This window comes from Salmo salar, chromosome 14 (genome assembly GCF_965601325.2).
Source record: "Salmo salar chromosome 14, fSalSal1, whole genome shotgun sequence".
Classification (NCBI taxonomy): domain Eukaryota; kingdom Metazoa; phylum Chordata; class Actinopteri; order Salmoniformes; family Salmonidae; genus Salmo; species Salmo salar.
In genome coordinates, this window is record NC_138304.1 from 102,021,295 (window position 1) to 102,031,097 (window position 9,803).

The 9,803-nt window shown below is 44.2% G+C and overlaps 1 protein-coding gene across 2 annotated transcripts in view; it reads left to right on the forward strand.

Moving 5' to 3' along the window:
* The first annotated feature begins 5,435 nt into the window (after nucleotides 1-5,435).
* The window catches only part of LOC106595999 (macoilin-1), a 15,356-nt gene continuing 10,988 nt past the window's right edge, over nucleotides 5,436-9,803 (forward strand). The window contains exons 1-6 of one of the 2 annotated variants that reach the window (XM_045695053.2): nucleotides 5,436-5,706; nucleotides 7,147-7,288; nucleotides 7,491-7,617; nucleotides 8,004-8,127; nucleotides 8,398-8,576; nucleotides 9,623-9,803. The exon at nucleotides 9,623-9,803 is cut by the window's right edge and continues 450 nt beyond it. In XM_045695053.2, the coding sequence (XP_045551009.2) occupies nucleotides 5,627-5,706; nucleotides 7,147-7,288; nucleotides 7,491-7,617; nucleotides 8,004-8,127; nucleotides 8,398-8,576; nucleotides 9,623-9,803 (833 nt within the window). In that variant the 5' untranslated portion in view covers nucleotides 5,436-5,626. The remainder of the gene's footprint in view (nucleotides 5,707-7,146; nucleotides 7,289-7,490; nucleotides 7,618-8,003; nucleotides 8,128-8,397; nucleotides 8,577-9,622) is intronic. The other variant, XM_045695054.2, reaches the window with a different exon arrangement.

Genomic DNA, 9,803 nt, shown 5'->3' on the forward strand with positions numbered 1-9,803 from the left:
TATAAGCCCCCCAAAAAGTATTTAATTGTATTATTATTATTATTTTAAACCTTGCATTCTTCATGCAAGGTTTCTTCTCGTATTGAGTCTTCTTGCATTGATTATTTTCCTAGCAAAAATAACATTCAAATGCAATGCAGTCATTAAAGAGCATGGATACCATACTGAATGTTACATTGGACGCAGCAGTTGATCAGTCACTAACAGTGTTTGAAAATTGTTTTAGTAAATCTATTAGTCCAACATAAAACGGAAAACAAAGAATTTTGACATTTCACAATTCAAATCAAATTTGTATTAGTCACATGCGCCGAATACAACAAGTGTAGACCTTACAGTGAAATGTTTACTTACAAGCCCCTAACCAACAATGCAGTAAAAAATAAGAATAAGAAATAAAAGGAACAAGTAATTAAAGAGCAGCAGTAAAATAACAATAGCGAGACTATATACAGGGGGTACGGTACAGAGTCAATGTGGAGACTATATACAGGGGGTACCGGTACAGAGTCAATGTGGAGACTATATACAGGGTGTTACGGTACAGAGTCAATGTGGAGACTATATACAGGGGGTACCGGTACAGAGTCAATGTGGAGGCTATATACAGGGGGTCCCGGTACAGAGTCAATATGGAGACTATATACAGGGGGTACCAGTACAGAGTCAATGTGGAGGCTATATACAGGGGGTACCAGTACAGAGTCAATGTGCGGGGGCACCGGCTAGTCGAGGTAATTTAGGTAATATGTACATATAGGTTGAGTTATTAAAGTGACTATGCATAAATAATAACAGAGAGTAGCAGCGGTTTAAAAGGAGAGGGGGGGGGGGGAAATGCAAATAGTCTGGGTAGCCATTTGATTAGATGTTCAGGAGTCTTATGGCTTGGGGGTAGAAGCTGTTTAGAAGCCTCTTGGACCGCTCTGGTACCGCTTGCCGTGCGGTAGCAGAGAACAGTCTATGATTAGGGTGGCTGGAGTCTTTGACAATTTTTAGGGCCTTCCTCTGACACTGCCTGGTACAGAGGTCCTGGATGGCAGGAAGCTTGGCCCCAGTGATGTACTGGGCCGTACGCACTACCCTCTGTCGTGCCTTGCGGTTGAAGGCCGAGCAGTTGCCATACCAGGCAGTGATGCAACCAGTCAGTATGCTCTCGATGGTGCAGCTGGAGAACCTTTTGAGGATCTGAGGACTCATACCAAATCATTTCAAGTCTCCTGAGGGGGAATAGGTTTTGTCGTGCCCTCTTCACGACTGTCTTGGTGTGTTTGGACCATGTTAGTTTGTTGGTGATGTGGACACCAAGGAACTTGAAGCTCTCAACCTGCTCCACTATAGCCCCGTCGATGAGAATGGGGGCATGCTTGGTCCTCCTTTTCCTGTAGTCCACAATCATCTCCTTTGTCTTGATCACGTTTTGGGAGTGGTTGTTGTCCTGGCACCACACGGTCAGGTCTCTGACCTCCTCCCAAAAGGCTGTCTCGTCGGTGTTGGTGATCAGGCCTACTACTCTTGTGTCATCGGCAAACTTAATGATGGTGTTGGAGTCATGCAGTCATGAGTGAACAGGGACTACAGGAGGGGACTGAGCACGCAGCCCTGAGGGGCCCCTGTGTTGTGGATCAGCGTGGCGGATGTGTTGTTACCTACCCTCACCACCTGGGGGTGGCCCGTCAGGAAGTCCAGGATCCAGTTGCAGAGGGAGGTGTTTAGTCCCAGGGTCCTTAGCTTATTGATGAGCTTTGAGGGTACTATGGTGTTGAACGCTGAGCTGTAGTCAATGAATAGCATTCTCACATAGGTGTTCCTTTTGTCCAGGTGTGAAAGGGCAGTGTGGAGTGCAATAGAGATTGCATCATCTGTGGATCTGTTGGGGTGGTATGCAAATTGGAGTGGGTCTAGGGTTTCTGGGATAATGGTGTTGTGAGCCATGACCAGCCTTTCAAAGCACTTCATGGCTACAGACGTGAGTGCTATGGGTCAGTAGTCATTTAGGCAGGTTACCTTAGTGTTCTGGGGAACAGGGACTATGGTGGTCTGCTTAAAACATGTTGGTATTACAGGGACACATGCATGTTTGTGTTATTTGCCTCGAAGCGAGCAAAGAAGTTGTTTAGCTCGTCTAGTAGGCTTGCGTCACTGGGCAGCTCTCGGCTGTGCTGCTTCCCTTTGTAGTCTGTAATGCTTTGCAAGCCCTGCCACATCCGACGAGCGTCAGAGACGGTGTAGTACGATTCGATCTTAGTCCTACATTTGCGGTCTTATCCATGTTAATTTGTGATGTGTGAATTACTTGACGTGCTCATATGAACAAATACACAAAAGACAAATACTCATTAACCACAGGATTACATTCCTAAATGATAACAGTAATATTTTTTGCCTTTTGAATGTCAAATATAAAACACCCTTTAGCATTGGGAATAGGAAACAAATGCTTGCTCAGAGAACTGCAATGAGAACAGAACTCCCTAATGTCCATCTTTTGTTTCATGACCATTGACAGATACTTTTATTTATTTTACTAGGCAAGTCAGTTAAGAACAAATTCTTATTTTCAATGACGGCCTAGGAACAGTGCGTTAACTGGCTTGTTGAAGGGCAGAATGACAGATTTTTACCTTGTAAGCTCTGAGATTCGATCTTGCAACCTTTCGGTTACTTGTCCAGCACTCTAACCACTAGGCTACCCTGCCGCCCCATATCATGAGGATTTTATAATTGTTTTTACACCCCAAATAGCTGTCACCTTCAATATCCTTACATGAAGGGAAGAAAGTCTCTATGGGGGTGCCACAGGGTTCAATTCTTGGGCCAACTCTTTTCTCTGTATACATAAATGATGTCGCTCTTGCTGCTGGTGAATCTCTGATCCACCTCTACGCAGACGACACCATTCTGTACACTTCTGGCCCTTCTTTGGACACTGTGTTAACAACCCTCCAGACGAGCTTCAATGCCATTCAACTCTCCTTCCGTGGTCTCCAACTGCTCCTAAACACAAGTAAAACTAAATGCATGCTCTTCAACCGATCGCTGCCTGCACCTGCCCGCCTGTCCAGCATCACTTCTCTGGACGGTTCTAACTTAGAATTTGTGGACAACTACAAATACCTAGGTGTCTGGTTAGACTGTAAACTCTCCTTCCAGACTCACATCAATCATCTCCAATCCAAAGTGAAATCTCGAATTGGCTTCCTATTTCGCAACAAAGCATCCTTCACTCATGCTGCCAAACATGCCCTCGTAAAACTGACCATCCTACCAATCCTCGACTTCGGCGATGTCATTTACAAAATAGCTTCCAATACCCTACTCAACAAGCTGGATGCAGTCTATCACAGTGCCATCCGTTTTGTCACCAAAGCCCCATATACTACCCACCACTGCGACCTGTACGCTCTCGTTCGCTGGCCTTCGCTTCATAATCGTCGCCAAACACATTGGCTCCAGGTCATCTACAAGACCCTGCTAGGTAAAGTCCCCCCTTATCTCCGCTCACTGGTCACCATAGCAGCACCCACCTGTAGCACGCGCTCCAGCAGGTATATCTCTCTGGTCACCCCTAAAGCCAACTCCTCCTTTGGTCGTCTCTCCTTCCAGTTCTCTGCTGCCAATGACTGGAACGAACTACAAAAATCTCTGAAACTGGAAACATATCTCCCTCACTAGCTTTAAGCACCAGCTGTCAGAGCAGCTCACAGATCACTGCACCTGTACATAGCCCATCTATAATTTAGCCCAAACTACTACCTCTTCCCCTACTGTATTTATTTATTTTGCTCCTTTGCACCATATTATTTATATTTTATCTTTGAACTTTCTTCAAACTACAAATCTACCAGTGTTTTTCTTGCTATACTTTATTTACTTTGCCACCATGGCATTTTTTTTGCCTTTACCTCCCTTAACTCACATCATTTGCTCACATTGTATATAGTCTTATTTTTTTTTTTTTCTACTGCATCATTGATTGTATGTTGTTTTACTCCATGTGTAACTCTGTGTTTTTGTATGTTGTCGAACTGCTTTGCTTTATCTTGGCCAGGTCGCAATTGTAAATGAGAACTTGTTCTCAACTTGCCTACCTGGTTAAATAAAGGTGAAATAAATAAATAAAGAAAGAAAAAAGAAGACAAAGAAGTACTGGCCAGTATTTCCTATACCTATATATAGGCATTAAGCGGGTGTAATGAAATGTAGCTAGCTCAAACATCATCAAACTTCATCTTCTATCCCTGGAAGCCCAGTATCACAGTCCGCTGCTCCTTCATCTTCTATCCCTGGAAGGTCAGTATCACAGTCTGCTGCTCCTTCATCTTCTATCCCTGGAAGGCCAGTATCACAGCCTGCTGCTCCTTCATCTTCTGTCCCTGGAAGGCCAGTATCACAGTCTGCTGCTCCTTCATCTTCTATCCCTGGAAGGCCAGTATCACAGTCTGCTGCTCCTTCATCTTCTATCCCTGGAAGGCCAGTATCACAGTCTGCTGCTCCTTCATCTTCTATCCCTGGAAGGCCAGTATCACAGTCTGCTGCTCCTTCATCTTCTATCCCTGGAAGGCCAGTATCACAGTCTGCTGTTCCTTCATTTTCTTACTGGCCTCCCATAGCCTGCAGTGAAGTGGTGGTGGAGATCCCTCTGGGTTCCTGTTGCCTGCCAAAGTCTCCCCTTCCCCGGCCTCTTCCCCTGCAAGAAACCCTGTCATGTCCCGCCCCAGTTCTGGAAGTCCCTTCCTCTACCTCCTCCTCGGCCCATACCCCTGCCTCCATCTCTACCTCCTCCTCGGCCCATACCCCTGCCTCCATCTCTACCTCCTCCTCGGCCCATACCCCAGCCTCCATCTCTACCTCCTCCTCGGCCCATACCCCTGCCTCCATCTCTACCTCCTCCTCGGCCCATACCCCTGCCTCCATCTCTACCTCCTCCTCGGCCCATACCCCTGCCTCCATCTCTACCTCCACCCATCTCCATTGGTTTCTCTTCTCTCTGTGGGTGATACCTGTGAATGACATAGCTAGATCCACAACATTAGCTAGGTAGTTAGCTAGTATGTAACATATACATACAGTAGAAGTAAAGGTAAATACAATGGAATAATAAAAGCTACCTTAGCGGTACATTAAAGTTATTATGGTGGCTAACGTCCCAGTAACAGCTAACAGGGCTAGTTAGCTAACGTTAGCATATTTACAAGAATGGCCGAGGACGCAGTGTAGTGCTAGTTCATTTGTAAGGACTTTTGACGTTAACAAAACAATATATAGAGGAGACGGCTTTATTTTAATAACAGACTACAGTAATCACAGCGCACATCATTTAAATTTAATGAAAATCACTCATACCTTCAAAGTACAAACATTGAAATAGGATAAATATTTCCTCCATCCTTGGAGGCAGACATTTTTCTTACGTATGAATGACGTACGTGCGTCATGGCGTCGTGGCGTGTGACGCGAAAGGGGGCGGGCCCACCATACAGTGTTTTTATTTCTTTCTTTGTTTCATGTCCAGAAAAAAACAACAATGGTGTATATTTGTAGAAATGTTCATATCTGATCGTACGCCTGACATTTCAGTAATAATTAACGGATTTGTATCAGAACCGAATCCACAGGAGGGAGGATGAAGCGGCGCAATGCGGACTGCAGCAAGCTCCGACGGCCGTTAAAACGGAACCGAATCACCGAGGGTATATATAGCAGGTACCGACGAATTAAAGTGGCTCTAGTTAAGGGGGACATGATCGTACAATAATGGCGTCTGAGATATATCAGACGAGACACTTTTAGCTGTCGTGTAGTGTGTCAAATAACCCCCCTCCTTTTGCGTTAACGTTACTATTCATGTGTCGTTTTCTAACGTGTTATAGCCTGGTTGTGAAGGCCTTGCTATGTAACATTAGCTAAATAGCAGCTGCTTGCTATTCTGACAGTTTCAGGGATTTGTTCCAACATGTAAACAATACCGACTGCGTTCACATTTGACGACCAAAAAAAACTAATGGCATTGGGGAAAACGTGCTAAAAAAAAAAAAAAAAAAATGCAATACACAGAGATGATTGTTTTATTGCACGGTTTAATTAGTGTCTACTGATTTAGTTAGCTGGCCATCCAAGCCAAACATGACAACATGTTCTTTGTATACACTGTCTGGTAGCCCTGTATCACTAGCTAGCTCGTTATCCAAAGGCTTGACTGTTCATCTACACTTGTGAACACTTCAGTATATTGATCACACAGCAAAGCAGCTGTTTGGTAGAACCCGACATGCACACATGGGGTTTTAATGTTCTCTCTGATCTTCTCATAGACATACGCCACTGTCTGGCACAGTTTTAGGTTATGTATTTCTGGCCTTGTACAGTATGAACAAAGAGTATAGCTCTGGACCAGAGCTTAGTATGAAGGGGACTGAAAAGCAGTACAATTGTACAACCAGGAATCTGTATATCAACTAGTGGGGCTGAAGTTAAGGATTTATTAAAGAACACATTTCAATTAACTTTTTTTTCTGTTATTCATTGCAAATGCCTAATTTTTAAAACAATATCGGACAACGTGTGGTCATGTGGTTGCAGATTACCTCGTGACTGTAATCAGGATAAAGATGTTCCATCTAAAAACACTGAATGACTGTTTTACTGATCATATTACAGGGAGCTTTTGACTAGCTCTGATCCAAGGCGGTAGTGACACATGTTCCATTACTAGTTAGTAGAGGAACACACTAACACCTTGGACCAGAGCTAGTTTTCATCCAGCCTCTTTGTTTTTACTGTTTGGCACCCTCTCTCTCTCTCTCTCTCTCTCTCTCTCTCTCTCTCTCTCTCTCTCTCTCTCTCTCTCAGGTTGTGTCTAAAGAAATCCCACAATGTTTCTCTCATGCTTTCTCTTGTTCTCTCTCTATCTCTATCTCTGTCTTTGTCTCTAACTCTGTCTCTAACACTCTCTCTCTCTCTCTCTCTCTCTCTCTCTCTCTCTCTCTCTCTCTCTCAGGTTGTGTCTAAAGAAATCCCACAATGTTTCTCTCATGCTTTCTCTTGTTCTCTCTCTATCTCTATCTCTGTCTTTGTCTCTAACTCTGTCTCTAACACTCTCTCTCTCTCTCTCTCTCTCTCTCTCTCTCTCTCTCTCTCTCTCAGTACGTTCCTGTATCTGAAGTTTCTGGTGGTGTGGGTGCTGGTGCTGCTGGCAGACTTTGTGTTGGAGTTCAGGTTTGAGTACCTGTGGCCCTTCTGGCTCTTCATACGCAGTGTCTATGACTCCTTCAGATACCAGGGGCTGGTAAGTGTGTGTGTGTGTGTGTAAGAGTGAATGTGTGTAAGACAGAGTGTATTCATGAGATTTTGACACGAAAGATGGCTGCACAATTGTATATTATTGCATACTGACTACATTTCTCTCTCCCTCTCTCTCTTTCTGTCTCTCTGTCTCTGTCTCTCTCGGTCTTTCTCTCTCTCTCTCTCTATCTCTGTCTCTCTCTCAGGCGTTCTCAGTGTTCTTTGTGTGTGTGGCGTTTACATCTGACATCATCTGCCTCCTCTTTATCCCTGTCCAATGGCTGTTCTTCGCTGCCAGCACCTACGTCTGGGTCCAGTACGTGTGGCACACAGGTCTGTTAACACCAGCTCTCTCTCTGTTCCAGATTTAGATAGATTTCTCTTTCCTATGATGCATTGGGGTTTAATCCTGGGTGATCATGTGATTCATATGTTTATGTATACCCAATTATCAAATGTGTATGTACTGTACATTTTTATATATTCAAAATATGCATGTACAAAATACATTTTGTATTTCTTTGTCTGCGTTCACACAAGCAGCCCAATTTTGATATTCTTTCCACTAATTGGTCTTTTGACAAATCAGATCAGATTCTGCAAATAATTGGGCAAAAAGATCATAATTGGTTTGCCTGTGTAAACGCTGGTGTTTAACTCTCACACTGTCCCCCATCTGGGCCCCCCCCCCCCCCCCCCCCCCCCCCCCCGTTGCTCAGAGAGAGGGGTGTGTCTACCCACCGTATCGCTATGGATACTGTTTGTTTACATGGAAGCTGCCATCCGCTTCAAGGACCTGAAGAACTTCCATGTGGACCTGTGTCGGCCCTTCGCTGCTCACTGGTAACCCTGTCAGCTGTTTTTATAACCCTACCTCGTCTATCTTATTGCATTGTGTCATTGGGGCCTTTTAATGCACAAGACCAAACACATTGTATTTGCTCAGGCAATGTTCTTTTAAATAATTAGTCAAACATTCCCACTTGTTACAAGACACCTATAGACTTCTTCAACAAAAGTCAAACTGTTCTCCTTCTACGCTGCACAGGAAGTAGAAATGACTGGTAACCATAACAACAGTTTGTTCCCCCGCCCCCCCCCCCCCTCTGTCAGTATCGGCTACCCCGTGGTGACTCTGGGCTTTGGCTTTAAGAGTTACGTCAGCTATAGGATGAGACTGAGGAAACAGAAGGAGGTGCAGAAGGAGAATGAGTTTTACATGCAGCTCCTACAGCAAGCTCTGCCCCCAGAGCAACAGTTGCTACAGCGACAGGAGAGAGAGGCAGAGGAGGGTAAGTAGGACCCTCAGTCTTTTTGTTGTTGTTGCCTGATTCCGTATTTTTCTCTCCCAAATTCAGTTTTCTCCTGTTTTTGACAGTTTTTTTCCCCCTCCCACACTTCAAAAAAATATATATATTAAAAATAAAATACAAATTGGATGTTCCAAGTCCACAACATTGCTTAAACCACATTAGGAGACTACTTTTGAGGTCTGTGAAAAAAATCTTTGAAATTTTGGGTGTAGTTGCCCTTTAATGCAAGTGTGAACCGGCAAGAGACCGTTGTTCGGTTAGCGACGTTTCTGTTGCGCTCATGTGATTTGCAGAGTTTGCAAAACAAATGGCCACTGGATTGATGCAAATAATCATGATATCATCCTGCCAGGTAGGCTACTTTGTAGTTAACATTTTGGGAAAGTCTTCCTGCTCTACTAGGCGATGGTTATCGTTAGCATCATCGCTAACGGCTACACCAACTCATTCCTGTGCCGTTTCAGAAAGTTGCAGGAAAATATGAATCACTGATGCGTTTAAAGTTAATGTCTTATGATTCACTTGGGCAAATTTTAATGCATTTTCTAATAAATTCATAAGCTCTGATTCAGAGGGGTTAAATGTGGAAGACGCATTTCAGTTGAATGCATTCAGTTGTACATCTGACTAGGTATCCCCCCCCCTTCCATTTGCCTTCAATACATTTAGTTGATTTCATACTAAGTTCAATACATTTAGTTGATTTCATACTAAGTTCAATACATTTAGTTGATTTCCTACTAAGGTCAATACATATATATATTTTTTTATATTGTTGAATTCCGTTTTTAATGTCTGTATACACACACACACACACACACACACACACACACACACACACACACACACACACACACACACAGGTTTCTACAACAGCCTGTATTCCCCGTCAGAGCGTTCTTCCACACCCTCCCCCTATCCTAGAGCAGCACATGCTCCAACAGCACCTTCCATCAAAAGTGAGATCCAAACACGTTCACGTTGCTGTTATCTTATCTAACCTCTTCCTCGCCTCCTCTTTCTAGCAGCCATGGCTAAAGGTGTGCCATCAGAGATGGACCTAGCCCCTCCGGTCTCCCAGAACGGGGCTACACCCGGCAAGAAGAACCCCGTTAACTCTTCTGTCCCCTTACCGGAACTGGAGTACCGGGAGAAAGGGAGAGACGGCAACAGCAAGGAGCGGGAGGGCAAACAACAACAACAACA